Genomic DNA, 15,263 nt, shown 5'->3' with positions numbered 1-15,263 from the left:
TCAGAGAAGCGTTGAACACACTACGAAGTATAGACCAACACAACTGATACAAGGGAGAGCAGTACTTCCGACAGACACAAATCTTCTTACTGGAGATGGGTAAGGCTACCCTGTTACGGTGGTAGTTTCACTTACGTACACTCAATATATATATCCGTTAGTTAACCGCTTGAACCTATGGGAAAACAAGGAAGTTCAGCGCCTAGAGGTGGAATCACGAGTGATATATTTCTATGTTTCGGTTCCGGTACGTGGAATACATTGTTCTGTTCTAGTAATACGGCGTGTTTTTCCTGTATCAAGTAAGATTTACTGTGCCGTTTTCTTGGATCTTGTCATCTGAGCAATCACCTTGCAGCATCCAAGGTAGTGCTCGGTAGGATGCATTCCATGGCGAGGCCAGGACGCAACAGGCCATTTTTGCTACTGTTTCATTTAAGCCACTTATGATAACTAACATATGGCGTGACGTGTACCCTCCAAAGCGAATGAACTATTTACCTTGAAGCACTAGAACTTGGCCTGTCGCTTCATGTTAGGCGCCGAAAGGCAATGGTGGAGGCTGGTACCCCGTAGGGATAGGACGTTTGCCGAGAGATTCGAACTCTCCGCTAGGCTAGAAGATAGGGAGAAAGGCTTCTCGTGTCTGGTGCCCCAGGCAGGAAAAAAGAATTGTAGAATTGTATTGAAGACATAGGAATAATAATATCGCCAAAGATGCCAATAACAATAATAATGAGAAGAAGAACAGAAATATTAGCGACAAATGGAATAACCAAAAGGGTGTATGAAACAGTGTCTATAATATCAAATGATAAACGATGCGATGGTGTGTGTATGCCTTGTCAGCAGTGTTCCAGTGCAGCTTCCTCCCGCAATAAAAAGAAAGGAAGAAAGAAAGAAAGAAAGAAAGAAAAAGAAAAGGTATCTAAAGGAGAAGAGATTGAGAAAAGAGAAAAGAGAAAACAAGAAACCAATAGGATGATGTCACGGTAGGACGGGGATCAGCCGCTCCCGCTCCCTTGCTCAGTGCGGTATTGAGGCGGCAGATCGTAATGAAATATTGCTGAAGAAGCTTGTCCTCGGCCGAAGTTAAGTTGGGGCTTGTTACCGAAATGCGTATCACACTCCGTTTTGCTGGAATATAGGCCAGGACGAGTATTTAAGTGCTTATTTGTAGGGGTATCATCAATTTTGGGAGCCTTTTTCTGGCTTTCGTGGATAGATTCAGCCACAAAGCTGCGTATGGGACTTGGATCAGGGACCTTGGGGACTTCTAGTTGAATATTGTTAGCCTTAACATCGATGGGCATCATGTTGGCATTGAAGGTATCATAATAGATTTCTGACATGGGCCGGCGGACTGGTTTGTTAGCTGCATCAACTTTCCAATACCGTAGTGCGAGATCGAGGAGCTCTTCTTCACTATCAACCTTCATATTTTCCGATATGAAACTCTCCTTCAGGTGGAGAACTTGAATAGAAGATTGGCAGAGCTGGTGGAAAATCCATTTGTTGATAAACTCACCAGTGTCGAGGGGTTCCTGGGCCAGGGCAGATTCGAAAAATTGGGGGGTATCTTTTTCCCAGAGTAAGTGCTTATGTGCTGGCAGGGACTGCAGTTGATTTGATAGAGTGATTGCAGCATAATCATCCTCTGGTGTAATGGGAGACGGTTCTTCAGAGAGTCCCAGTTGGTCACATTGGGCCTTGAGCTGTTCCGTCTCCCGTTCTAAGGCCTCTTTCTCCCGAAGGATCTCGTCTTCGTACCTCCGGAAGTTGGTGAGTAAGTCAATAAAATACTCTTTCGGCTCGGCGGTCAGCCCCCTTCCCATCTGGTAGTCGTTGAATGCCTCTTTGTGCTCCAGCCGAAGTTCCCATAATCTTTCATTGACGAGGTCAAGTGTGCCACGGCGAGAAAGGTATTCAACCATCAAGGGATGGTACACTCCGCCTTCGTATGTTATATTTGGTCCAAAATCGACCTGCTCGTCCTTATGACTGAGCTTGGCTATGGCCCCCCTATCTGTACCATACTGCTCAACAGCAATTTTTATCTTCTCCTGTGTTTCCTCGAGATGGAATTCTCTGTCATCAAGCCCGTCTTCATCGTCGTTATACTCGCGTTCCATGGCCAAGTATTCGTCCCATGAACTCTTATACTGCTCAAACAAGGCAAGGAGTGGCGAAGAAACACCTTCTCTTACGAAATGGGCATTCAATTCTCTCATTAGACTGATGCCCAGGTCCGTTGATGCAGTCCTCTTCTGCCGAAGTTTTGCACGCTTTTGCCTGGTAGAGAAACGATGTTTAGCAACCTTGCCATGATCTCTGACTAGCTGTTGAAGCTCCAATTTCAGTATTTCCCAGTCTGAGCTGGCTATTGACGATTGATCGGGAGCTTGAGACGTGCCCGGCGTGAGCTTCGCTTTCATCTCGGGGAAAGACACGGTAGCCGGAGGCGAGCTCAGGGACAGCATCTGGATCTCCGGCACACAATGCTCGCTGCCTGAGCTACCTCGCTCATATAGCATGTCCGGCAGGTCGCCAACATCTGTATCCTTGGTGTTTAAACTGGATAGGGAGGTGAAGTCATAGTAAGAATCGAAGCTGGGGACGAACTCGCTGATGAGCTGATCTACCTCCTTCAACGGCCGCCGTCAACTCAACCAGAAACACGCTGTTGGTCCTTTTCTCCACCGCCAGAGGGAGAAATGCTCACCTTTTCAAGCTCTTCGCCAATATGTGTCGTAAGGACTGAAGACTGCTTTGATGCCATGGCTGCTGGAGCCCCGTTGCACCATACTCGATCTCAGCTTCACCGGCCTTTTGGAGTGACTGTTGCTGCTCTTCGACATGGAAGGTTGATCGCATCACAACGACGGCCTCAGAATCAGCGCAGATACTGGCCACATTGCAGGACGGTAGAACCACCCCCCGGGAATGAATGGAGGACAAGATACGCAGCCATCCGTGCAATCAATAGATTTTCATACTCCCGCAAAAATTACATTACCAGGGCTTTCGTATGCGTGTGTACCAAAGGGCAGACGGTACCGTAAAGACAGCCACGATACACCAGAGCGATAAAATACCCATGTTGATATTCGGGCTCAACCCCAGCGCAGCCAATACGGGGAAGCAGCCAGAGGAAACACTCTGTTGAACGTGCAAGCTTCGTGCATGGAAGATGTCTAGCCATCCCGGCGTCAGCAAGGATCCGGTGCTGTAAGAAATCGAATCACCTGAGCGTTGTTGCGAGGTCAAGCCTGGAGGAGAGGACCGCGGACGAGATGGGCTTCTCTTGTTTTCTCCTCCATGCGAACGATATCCTATACCCCCCTGGTCTTCCCGTGCAGAGGAGTCCTCGTATGCTGCCAGCCAAGGCCCTTTTCAGCCTCTCGATGACCGTGGAGATATCGGGAGATCCGTTGTATCCATGTCCCTCCGTCAATACTCACACCTCAGCGTGCCACGACTTGCCAGCCATGCGACGGTTTGAAACGCATATACGCATCCTATGGGCTGTCCGCACCCTTTTGTCAGATGCGGCTCTGGGGGGTTGCTGGACTGGAAGCTTCAGTAGCTGCATAATGTTAATAGATATGCATATAAAGCCTGGCCTATATCCTAAGATTTCGACGCCTTGAGGCATCATCCGCGCTTACCAGGCTGGCTATATTATTTTCCACTAACTATCTATAGAGTATCTAATTAACCTAGTTACCCTGTGCTGAGCTGACCTGGGTGTCATCGGCACTTAGGGCGGATGCAATGCCGCAACGCCCAAATCAGTTGCGCCCTCCGGCTGAGTATCCGGGCAGAGAAGAGCCTTACTATTGTGAGCCGAGTTATCCAGGGATTCTAGTCATCGCTGACCTTCTGGGTAGCACAGTCCTATCGTGGAACCGGGCCTCTGTCACAGGACGGCTTGGTCAACTCCCCTTCTAACTACGAGGAGTAAGTCTCTGCTCCGCCAACGAGATTATTATGCATCTAAAGATCTTTTTATCAAAGTGTCACTGTTGATACTATTGCTGAATAGATGAATATCGTCCGCGTGGTATACGATCTTTCGTCCTCAGAATTACTGATTGCGTCAACTAAAAATATAGGGATATACCGGAAAATTCGAGTACTGTCCGCCTCAGCATAGACAGCGGGTATCATGGGGACTCTTCAGGGGTTCCCCCCTACCAACATTCAAGCCAGAGGCAGAGACCAACCGCATGGGCTCACTCAACGCAGACGAGTCTTTCATACCCTTCACCAACTCCGTCACAATATGACCACGGGACATGGCAAAGCCCCAGTGACACAAATAGGAGATTCTCAAATCCTACCTATCAAGGTAACAACTATGAACTGATTTCAAGGTAGGTTACTCGTTTCTTTTATTATACAATAATTCATTTTCCAATTATGTTTGAGATACTATAAATATCTCCTTGTTGAACCAAAAGCTTACTTCGAGCTGATCACTTCACCCGGTGACCAGCAATGCTGCCCCAGTTCCTTCGCACCTTAGTTATCAATCGGACGGATACAGCCCCTATGGCCTCCAGAGGGCATACAGTGGTATGGTAACTCTATGGTTGTATGATAGTACCGTATCTAACTTTGGAGTGACACATCAGGGCCCTGGAACAGCACCCACCAAGATGTTATAAGGTTCAATAGGGGTAAGTAGACGTCACATCGGCGATATATGTCCATAAAAGCTGAACAACCAAAAGATTATAAGGTCCAGTCAACGCAATTCTACTCCATCGGTAGGGTATGGGAACTAACTTCAGACTGTCAGCAAACCTGTAATGTGCTAAGTTTTCAACTATTATGTATAGGTTATTTCGGTATACTGGGCAGAGCCTGCCGGTGATACTTCTGTACCGCATGGTCGCGGCAGTCCTTACTTCTATTCGGCTGGGTATGGTCAAGAGGTTCATGCAAACATTCGTAGAATGGTTGTTGTCAATAACCAGCAAGGCTGTTCGTGGTGTCTGTAAGTAATTATTGTCGGCTATCTCCAACGAAGTATCAAAACAACGAGCTAATTCTGTATAAAAGGGCTATCTATACTTATGGAGGAAGGGGCCTTTTGAAGCCAGGTATTGACCTGAACACTCACTCAGTAGTATACATGAGAGGAAGTGAGCCCGCTTATTACGCCCCAGGACGAGAAGCTGGAATACCCCCTATCATGATAAACCCCTTTACCCCGGAAGATAAACTCCAGGAATCATCTTGCCTCAACTTCGGAAAGGTTTTCACTGTGGATCATAACATTAAGGTCAAGCCTATCGGACATGTCAGCCAGGAATCTCTAAGACTTTTCCACCGAGCTTGGAGACGGTGTCTTGACAACGAAGATTACGGTAACTAGTCTTGAACATTCGGACAACATTTTGGCCAACTCTACCGCTGAGGCCATTCACTCTCTCACTGGTGACGATTTTATACGTCAGACACGCTGATTATTTCTTAAATATACGTTGGCCCCTTTCATTCCTGTTACCTTTTTATACAGACTACGACGTTCTAAGCTGTTTCATTCAACAATTCAACATGTTGGGTTCTTTTGAGCAGCAGATTTCAACCCATTCTTCCTTAGGGTCCTTTCATCTATTGCAAGTATCAAACCAAAACTCAAACCTAAGTCTTGTCTTCTTTTTCTCTATATTCAACATTGTTCAAAAATATATAACGTCCTTCAACAGCACAGACACAGCGGTTGTCTTTAACATTGAATTCCATTCATTTTATGCGTACCCTGTGTCAAATGGCCCAGGTTATTTACACGACTGACAACACACCATCCGAATGATTTTACTCCCGATATATACGTCTTGTATATAACCAAATTGAATTTACATTAACTACCAAATCATGGAGTCTCTACTTACTATATTATCTGCCGTCAGTTAACTGGCTATATTTTCCAAGGAAGTAATACGTGGCTTTTAAAGAGCTGTCATTAAACACTGTAATCTCTTCTGGTCATGGCCATGTTAAGTACTGCACTGCACTGCACTTTACAATTCTCCATTGATAAAGTCTACAACCTGTGCTTTCTCGAGAACTTCGCCGGCACTCTTCACAAAGTCCTGGTGCATGGGGTCCTTCTGGACATAATAGTCTCGGTCCTCCTTGCTTGCAAAATTGACCACAAAGGCATGTGTCATGCCATTCTTCATGTAAAAAGGTTAGAAAAACAGGCATATTAGAAGTACCAGATACAGAATACTAGTTATAATTTCATCTTACCTGGATACCTTCGATCGACATATCAACCCCGCCAGAAGATGAAAGGATATAAGGCTTCTGGGTAAGCGGATGAAGACATTTGTCTTTTAAACCTAGCATACGAGTGGAAAGCTACAATGTAAGTTAGCACCCATCCATTAAACTGGTATCCAGGGTTTACCACTAACATTGCGTACGGCCTCTGGTGAGACCTCCTTTTTGAACTGGAAGAGGACGACATGTGTGACTGACATGCTGGCGGCTAGATGGGATACGGGCGAAGAGGTCAAATGGGCGAGAAACAGAGTGATAGCGCAGAGAGCAACTAAAGCAATGAACAGGCTTATCCGCTGTGCTTTTGAGAGCATAGCAGGGAGAAGTATGCATAAATAATTAGAACACGACGTCGTTTTTGATGCTATCAACCCGCAGGCATCAATTAATCCCTGTTGGACGTTCGGTTGATGGCTATGTATTTAGCGCCCGCCCTCTAGGCACTCTCGTAAAAGATAGTTAATCAACTAAAACCACGACTAGATTCAGTGCAACATACATGGACTAATCCACACCTACCTATTTATATATAGGTTGAGTATTGTCCATCCTCATGTCTAGCAGTAAAGAATATAACATAAATAGATTATGTAAAGTTTACTTAAAATACTAAAAAATCTATTAGAAGATAAGCTAATCATTAAATTTAAAAAATATTTGCGTATCAGTAAAAAAGTAGCTACTCCAAGTAGACTAGTAGTAAATATATTTGTTGAGTGTTATATTCATTGAGCTGGCGGACCCTGCCTTCGCTTCAGCAGGGAGGCAGATAGTCTTGGCCCGGTTGTAGAAAAATGCGTGATTTCGAACCACATCCATTTGTATATGACTCGACTAAAATTACACCCAAGCTGACCCTAGCGCTTTCGTCAACTGCAGTATATATCAGTAGTACTCCAGCAGCCATTCCTTGAGGGCCTTAATATCAGAACATTCTAGGAATAAGGAACTCTTTATGTCGAGCGATAACTCGTCGCGTAGCTTCTCGGATAGCACCAGCGACATGAGCGAGTCGACCCCTAGCTCCACAAACGTGGCGTCGTCCTGGAGCTGGTCTGTAGTGAGACCAGTCTCACGGCTGATGAGTTTCATGCAGGAGCAAACAATACCTTCAGAGACAGGATCGCTAGGGCTGCTCTTGGATACCACGGGTGCCGCCTCCGCCGCTGGTGCTGCGATTGTTATCTCTTTCATAGGCTGAGCCCCGGAAGCAAAGGGCTTTGCAACTGAAGAATCACCCTTGGAGGCTTGAGTAACCGCCGATTCGGGCTTGACCATTGCAGTCGTTGTTATAGTCTTGCCAGCATGTGTAGGTGCTCCAGATGTGCCTGCAGACAGACTGAAGAAACGATCCATTAGGGTCCGTGGTACGCGGCGGAACTTCATTGTGCGCAACATGGCCACTACCTCCCCATCCTGCAAAACGTACACATCGCCGGCAAACATGTTTTTCGAGGCGTTGTTCTCATCTTTACCGCCACACTCACTGGCCATAGGGCTCATGCGAACGTAGCTGCGGAACTTGTCGCCAGCCCGGAACCGTCGCAACATCCGGCAACTGCCCCATCCGGGGGTGACATAGAAGAAATCCCGTGTGTTTGAGGCGTCACTGCCGTTGAGTACTAAGCCACCGACGTGAAAGATGCTGTCGATGCAATGTGGCGGCGAGTGCCAGATGCCGCCCTTTGTAATCCTGGAGGCATCGCCGAGCGACACATCGGCAACAGCTTCAAAGTCTTGCATCACGACAGACTGCATACCACGGTAGGTCTCGGAGTAGTCAACAACATTGCGGAACAGCTTGTACGCCATGTTGCGACTTAGACGGTTGGCCCCGCCTTCGCCGGTTGCTGCAAGACGGTCCAGCTCATCGATACGTGACTGTACAAGATGCGTGACGTGACTCCATTCCCGCTGCCAGGTTTTAGGATCTTCATAGAGGACGGTACAGCTTGCGAACGGAGCATCTGCGCCTGTGTCGTTAGCCTCAACATGGTGCCAAGTCACCGTCGTCGTCGTCGGGTCGGCTAGCTGACATTCCGCCCTGACTCGAATGAGGTGTGGTGTTGACTTGTCTGTTGAGACGACCTGGGCATGGAGTACCTCCATGTCAACAATGTTCATGGCAACCTCACCGTCGTGGTCAGGAACAAGCCGCTTGTAAATGTATTCGCCAACTGTCAATGCCATGTCGGCCCAAATGGACTGAATTCATACAAGATACGTCTGTCGTTAGTTTTTGAAAGTTTGACGGTCAAGCGAAGGACAAATACACTTACACTAGTTGCAACGCCAAACCCGTTCATATTGTGTCCTTCAACGGATGGGAAGAGTGAAGGATGCTTCAGATCTGAAAGAGTCTCGACCTCAGCCTTGGCTTCCTCCGTATACACCTTGTCCAGGAGAATATTTTGGATGGATGACGTTTGAAACGTTGATGACAAGTTTAGTGGTCTTTCTTTACCCTGAGGCGACTGTATCTTGGGATACGCCTTGTCTAGCGTCCAAGTGCCAACATACGGAATCCAATAGTTTTTTTCATTCCATCGGTAGGAAGGTAGAAGAAGCATTTGGTGTGTCTTTTCAAACGGCTTGAACCACTCATTGGGAGAGATACGCACGCCTAGTCGATATAAGGCAGCTATGGTGGCCCCCATAGTGGTCCAGTTATCCTCCTTCCTTCGGATAGAAGCAAAGACGGCCGTACCTGGAGACCAGTTGCGAACGAGAGTATTGCAAATAGGATGAGGCCCTACTTCAAGCCACACAGCATTGGTATCAGCGACTCCAAGGTCTCTGGCGGCATCGAGGGCATCGACGAACTTGACTGGCTCGCGCGATGCACGACGCACATACTGGGCGCCGATAGTCTTACCGTCAAAAACACATTCACCAAGCAGCGGTGAAATGACGGGGAGCTGTGGGGGCTTGAACGTGACATGTCGTGCCTTCTCTTCAAACTCATCTAGAATGGGATCCATCTGCGACGTGTGGAATGCATATGGAATATCAAGTACAACAGTCTTGATATTCTCCTGTTGTAGCCGCTTATTGATGCCCTCGATATGATCAATATGCCCACTGATGACTACATCCTGCGGGCCGTTTATGCACGAAAGCTCGTAAGCCATACCAGAACATGTTTCCTCAATAGTCTTGATGCTTGCTCGTACTGAGAGCATGACATGGGTACTTGGGCTGCACTTGGATTCTATGAGTGAAGCTCGAATACCCACGAGGAAGATGGCGTCCACAGTTGATAGAACCCCGGCCATGACAAATGCAGCGTATTCACCGAGGCTATGGCCGATGACAGCGCTGGAGTGTACGCCAAGCAAGTTCCAAAGCCGTCCGAGAGCAATTTCGGTTACTAGGATTGAGAGTTGGGTGATGATGGCTGAAGGGTTGGTCTCTTCATGTTGGCTTGATCCAGATAGATAAGGCTCAACAGAGGGGAATCCCAGTCGCTGGACGAGACAATCCAGTTGATGGACTTCAGTTCGATAGAATGGCATGTCGCGATAGAGTTGGGTCCCAATTGACTTGTAAAAGGCTCCCTGACCCGTAAACATCATCACGACAGGGGGGATAGTTGATGAAATGGATTTAATCTCCCCTATTTCCTCGAGAGACGACTCCAACCAGCTTATCGCGTGCGGCACTGATGTCACGCAGGCCGCAATTCTCATCGAGTGGTGCATGCGACGGGCGAATAGCGTGTATGAGAGGTCTCCCAGATCTGTGTCTAGACGGCCCTTCAAGAACTGAAGTAGAGATTCAGCGTTTGCACGGAGGGAGTATCTGCTCTTGGCAGATAGACAGATGATGTGTGCATCGCGGTTGTCTATGCCTACCAACTGTCGAGGGGGTGCTTCCTCGAGTAGAACAGAGGTATTGCCACCATGGGCTCCGAAGCTGTTGACGAGTGCATATCTCTTCTTGTTTCCTCTTGCCCATGGTGTAGATTCCCAGGTAAGTCCTGTGTTGCGTTTCTCGATGTTCTTGAGCACAACGGGGTTCACATTGTCCTTGTCACCGAATTGTGGTGGGATCAACCCCTTCTGGAATATAAGGGCTGTCTTAATGGAGGCTACAGCTCAGCTGACCCCTTCGCTTAGCTCGGTCGACCCAAACTCTAAATTTTTACGTAATATCTTATGTAATCACACAAAGGTGAGCTGACCTCGCTAAATGAAGCCACACCAAGCTGATCAAAGTTACAAAAAACAACTTTGAAACAGCACCTTGCTCCCCCCCCCCCCCTGGCCTGCAGGTGAGAATATCGCTTAAATAGCTGCTAACTACTCTGCAATCACTTTCTAACTGCTTTTTATAGCTTTTTCTCGTTTGCTTATCCCCTTATTTCAACAAAAATGGCCAAGAACTTCAGTGAGAACGTGAGTCTTCTCAACCAATCCTTAACCAGTCGCGAACTAGTTACTAACTAGTCTCAGAAATACTACAAGCGCTACCTTACCGAACGACCCAAACTGCCTGCATACGAAGTGGTATATAACTAGCTGTGGATTGGTTGTCGACTGCTTTGCGACTAGTATCTAACTAGTTGTGAAATAGGATGATGAAGGCAACATAATCTTGTACCATGGGGAGCTAATTTGTCGAGTCGAAGACTGCGCGGCCGAGGTACGTATAACTACTCCCCTACTACTTTCCGACTGCTCATCGACTACTTACTAACTAGTTACCCAGACCCCTTACTCCAGCACCAATAACTTACGCAAGCATCTGAAAGAGCAGCATGATGACTTAGTCTTGAAGAAGACTGCTGGGGGGGCTACCTCCTTTAAACAATTGAATGAGGCCATCCGTATGTTGCACATAATACTCTTCTTTAACTAATCCTTAACTGCTTGTCAACTAGTTCGCGACTAATTATACAATAGAATTTTATAAGTCCTTGGAATTTGAGGAAGAAGCTGAGGAGGAAGAAGAGGAAGTGCGGCCTCGGACTCCAAAGTCCACCAAGAAGGGTGGCAGCAAACGTGCTTCGAAACGCCTGCCAGAGAAACGTCTCCCCCCTTTGCCAATGAGGAAGGATGGACAGAGGGTATGTGACTACTTCCTAACTGGTTGAGAAGCAGTCAAGAACTAATTGGAATGACAGCATAACGTGACTGAGATGAGGAAGATGGTTCGGGGCTGGGGTCATAGTCTGCCATGTCAGAATTGTGACAATGCAAAAGGTAAGTTACTAGTTACTGACTAGTTGTTAGGTAGTTGATAACTAATTATGGAGTACTTAGTTTGCTGCACGGACTCCCAGTTCTGTAACTATTTCGACTTGTTTTATGTTGAGGAGATTGAAGAGGCAGAGGATAATGAGGAAGAAGTAGTTGCATAGTAGTTTTTAACTAGTTGATAGCCTTTAATCTCAAAATTTTACCGGTTCCTGACTAGTTGATAGTCTCAATTTCAGAGTAGTTCAACTAGTTACGGACTAGTCGGTAACTAGTTTGTAACTAGTCGACATCCCTCTCCAACCTCGTCAGCTCAAGTAGAAGGCGTTTATTTTCAAGCTCTATTTTCTCTGCTTCAGCATTCTGCTTTCGTATCTCAGCTTGTTGCCTCTGGTAATCAAGCTGCTGTTGCTGAATAGTTGCCTGAGCATTTTGTGTAGCTGTTTGATGTAAAGAACGTGTTGGAGAGCTTGTAAGAGTCGCTGACTGACGCGGGCGAATTGGTTCCAGACTACTTATATATTAGTTGCAGACTAGTTCGCAACTAGTTAAGAGATATTCTTACCTATCCCTAGGCTGCCTTGAGTTTGACCTTGCTCTCGAGTCTCCTCTAGTATTAGAACGTGATCGAACGCGGCGTATACCAGAGGAAGAAGCTTGAGATAATATAGTATCATCTTCAATAGATACTGCTAGATGACGTCTCTTCTTCTTTTCCTCATTTTCTATACTAGTTAGCAACTAGTTACTAACTAGTTATAGTAAACTTACGTTTCCTTCGTATCATCGTTTGTACACTTGTGCTCTTTGATGTAGTTCTATAATTATGGTGAAGACCAAAATTATCCATTGCATTATATTGGTCAACATCTCGTTGATCAAGAACCTGAGAACTATAGATAATAGAGTAGTTAGTAACTAATTCCCAGTTAGTTTGGGACTAGTTAAATACCTTTTGACTGCACTTAGGAGTGTTTGGCGAGTACCCATTGAATATAATTTGGAATGGCTCTGCTCAGCAGCATTTGTATTTGTTCTTATCTGTTCGAAGACCCGATTATTAATAAGAGAACAAAATCGATTCAATCCGGAAGCAATAATAGTTTGAGCCTTGTGGGACGCCCAATCTCTGACTTGCTGATTATTACTTTCTATAGGACTAGTTAGGGAGTACTCGTCAACCAGTAGGCAAGTAGTTATTAACTTACCTCGGAGAGTAGCACAGATTTCAAAATACCTATTTCTTGATGGTGCATCAAGAAGGCTAGCCATATCAGAGCCGAGAATATGGCTATCAGTAATAGGGTCAAATCCTGCTAGTAATTTTTTAATTCCTCTCATAAAATGGATTCGACAGAAGATAATAATATTTCGTAGTTGAAATTCAGGGCTTCGGCTTTCTGGATCGAGGCTTTGTAGATAGTGTGCAAGTCCTAAGTACTCTATAAGCGGTTACCAAGTAGTCAGGGAGTACTCCGTAATCTATACCTGTCATTTGCTTTGCATCCATATCCATAACAATAGCTTTAAAGCCTCGTCTATGGAGGTAGAAGAAGTTAACTGGCTTTTGAAGAACCCTAGATATAGTTGCAAATACTCTTTCGAATAGCAACTGATACCCATGAGGAGATTCTTTATTAGTAAAGACACGAAGTAAAGTAAATACTATTAGTTATCGACTAGTTAGTAACTACTCCATAGCCGGTTAATAAGTAGCTATACTCACCTTTATTGTGTGCCTGGAGGAACTTTGCAAACACTACCTCATTAAATTGCTTTGATTTAATACGTTTATAAGACATATCAATTTCAAAGGAATCAAATTCCAATAGTAGCTGAGCTTGCTTCTCGAGAAAACAGATAATCATGATAGTACCATCTTCATCCTGGTATATATTTTGAATATACTCCTAAGTAGTTAAATACCAGTTAGGAACTAGTCAGAGAGTACATAGGAAGTAGTTATAACTTACATGACCTTCCTCAGGGTGGTTCCATTCAAATAGAACACCGTTAAAGTCTTGACCCTCAGGGAAATTAAGCAATTTTGCCTTTTTTATAATAGCAGCAATGCGATCCATATTCGTAAAGCTCTTATTAATTTGAGTAATACTTTGCTTATTATATGTTAGGCAAAAGTCACTTAGGGCTTTTGATTTCAAGAATGTAGCTATATTATAACTAGTTAGCAGCTGGTTATCAACTAGTCATCAAGTAGTTACTAACCAAGTGTAAGATCCGGATTCTGCATTCGTCGTACAAGCTCAAAAATCTCACTCATAATAACCTCTGGGGCTCTAGCAGGTGGAGATAGAGGATAATTATACTTTCCATAGGATATAAAGAGTATAAAGTCGCAATCATACTCCTCTATTAGTACTAATATATAGAAAACAACCTCGCAGAGTACACGCTACAGTGCACCAGGGCCTTATAAATAAGGTTGACCTATAATATTACTAGTTAGTAACAAGTAGGCAAGTAGTCCCTAACTAGTTATAAACTTACCACAATAGTCCCTTCTTGCAGATATTAGTTCAACAACATGACATTCATCATTTCCTAGTACTTCTATTTCCGCCAGTTCATGTAGATAATTAATATCTAAAGGACTTATTCCTTAAATAGAGTAATAGAAATGTCTATCAAATGCCCCTGAAACAGCCTGAGAGCACTGAATATAAGGATGGTGACGCCCTGCTAAATTCTTTAACTAGTTAGAGACTAGCTACCAAGTAGTTTCAAAGTACTTACTGCATAGCCCGACAGCTTGAGTTTCGGTGAGCAGCTTGCATCTTGATCTGCACATGCTTTTTTGGCTTCAAATCTCTTCTGTACCCCCTGCCAAACACTAGTTATTGACTAGTTAGTAAGTAGTCAAGGAGTAGTGGGTAACTAATTCTTATAGTACCTGATTGCATTCTCCTGTGCCTCCCCTCGCGTAGTCTTATTACGCTTCCACATTTCCTGATACTGATAAAGTTCAGCTTCAGATAAGGATGTAAAGGAGTAGTTTGCTAGTTCAGAGGCAAGATATTCACATATCTTTACTCCAGTACAAGAGTACTTATGCCTAAATACCATTGTATTTAGAAAAGGGCTGTTCATTGTCTTCGTTGGAATGGCGCGCCTAGAAGAGAATTGGATCTATAATAAACTACTCAGTAACTAGTTATAAAGCACTCCAGGACTAGTCATATTAATACCTTATTCATAAAATTTAAATCTCCTGTTTCTCCACATCGATTTACAACATATGTAAATCCATCTTCGTGTGTCTCTGGATATTCAGGAAGATAAGAACTAAATTCAATCTTCCTAGTAAGCAGAGGAGTTGTATCAGAAGTTGTCAGTGGAGTAAGCTCAGCAAGCTCATCACCCCCCTATAAGTAGTTAGCAAGCAGTTGCCAACTGGTTATAGACTAGTAAATACCTCGGGCTCCCCCTCCTGTTCGATATCAAGGGTATGGTCTTCATGTAGGAATAAATCCTCATTTGCATTGAAGATATCTTCAATAATACCATCATTAGAGCTTTGTATAAAAGCTCCTCCAGGGTTAAATTCAAACAAGTCACTATCATCCGCCATGGTAACTAGTTGTGAACCAGTCGTGATGTGTATGTTTTAAAAAACGTAAATGTAAAATTGAATTTATACTGTTCTTTTCCTTTTAGCGAGGTCAGCTCACCTTTGTGTGATTACATAAGATATTACGTAAAAATTTAGAGTTTGGGTCGACCGAGCTAAGCGAAGGGGTCAGCTGAGCT

At 44.9% G+C, this 15,263-nt stretch overlaps 6 protein-coding genes across 6 annotated transcripts; 1 reads left to right on the top strand and 5 right to left on the bottom strand.

Annotated features, from left to right (window-relative positions):
* Positions 1-1,004: 1,004 nt before the first annotated feature.
* ARB_04715 (uncharacterized protein) lies at positions 1,005-2,874 on the bottom strand (the record flags this gene model as incomplete). Its single annotated transcript, XM_003016380.1, has 2 exons — positions 1,005-2,625; positions 2,723-2,874. 2 exons carry the CDS (start codon positions 2,872-2,874, stop codon positions 1,005-1,007), a joined length of 1,773 nt encoding a protein of 590 aa, XP_003016426.1.
* Positions 2,875-6,032: 3,158 nt separating this feature from the next.
* ARB_04714 (uncharacterized protein) lies at positions 6,033-6,611 on the bottom strand (the record flags this gene model as incomplete). The annotated part of the gene is made up of 3 exons (XM_003016379.1): positions 6,033-6,188; positions 6,265-6,375; positions 6,432-6,611. The coding sequence occupies 3 exons, from the start codon at positions 6,609-6,611 to the stop codon at positions 6,033-6,035; spliced, it is 447 nt and encodes a 148-aa protein (XP_003016425.1).
* A 571-nt stretch (positions 6,612-7,182) lies between these two features.
* On the bottom strand, positions 7,183-10,254 carry ARB_04713 (uncharacterized protein; the record flags this gene model as incomplete). The annotated part of the gene is made up of 3 exons (XM_003016378.1): positions 7,183-8,502; positions 8,577-10,042; positions 10,152-10,254. The coding sequence occupies 3 exons, from the start codon at positions 10,252-10,254 to the stop codon at positions 7,183-7,185; spliced, it is 2,889 nt and encodes a 962-aa protein (XP_003016424.1).
* Positions 10,255-10,670: 416 nt separating this feature from the next.
* ARB_04712 (uncharacterized protein) lies at positions 10,671-11,659 on the top strand (the record flags this gene model as incomplete). The annotated part of the gene is made up of 6 exons (XM_003016377.1): positions 10,671-10,694; positions 10,873-10,941; positions 11,008-11,125; positions 11,202-11,365; positions 11,483-11,501; positions 11,562-11,659. 6 exons carry the CDS (start codon positions 10,671-10,673, stop codon positions 11,657-11,659), a joined length of 492 nt encoding a protein of 163 aa, XP_003016423.1.
* Positions 11,660-11,777: 118 nt separating this feature from the next.
* On the bottom strand, positions 11,778-13,576 carry ARB_04711 (uncharacterized protein; the record flags this gene model as incomplete). The annotated part of the gene is made up of 9 exons (XM_003016376.1): positions 11,778-11,935; positions 12,061-12,105; positions 12,140-12,220; positions 12,267-12,388; positions 12,448-12,646; positions 12,704-12,811; positions 12,984-13,160; positions 13,222-13,405; positions 13,469-13,576. 9 exons carry the CDS (start codon positions 13,574-13,576, stop codon positions 11,778-11,780), a joined length of 1,182 nt encoding a protein of 393 aa, XP_003016422.1.
* An 814-nt stretch (positions 13,577-14,390) lies between these two features.
* ARB_04710 (uncharacterized protein) lies at positions 14,391-15,084 on the bottom strand (the record flags this gene model as incomplete). The annotated part of the gene is made up of 3 exons (XM_003016375.1): positions 14,391-14,642; positions 14,747-14,878; positions 14,929-15,084. 3 exons carry the CDS (start codon positions 15,082-15,084, stop codon positions 14,391-14,393), a joined length of 540 nt encoding a protein of 179 aa, XP_003016421.1.
* Between the last annotated feature and the right edge of the window lie 179 nt (positions 15,085-15,263).

This window comes from Trichophyton benhamiae (genome assembly GCF_000151125.1).
Source record: "Trichophyton benhamiae CBS 112371 chromosome Unknown contig01989.5, whole genome shotgun sequence".
NCBI lineage: Eukaryota > Fungi > Ascomycota > Eurotiomycetes > Onygenales > Arthrodermataceae > Trichophyton > Trichophyton benhamiae.
The sequence above is the reverse complement of the archived record's forward strand: the minus strand, read 5'-3'. Positions and strand labels throughout refer to the sequence as shown.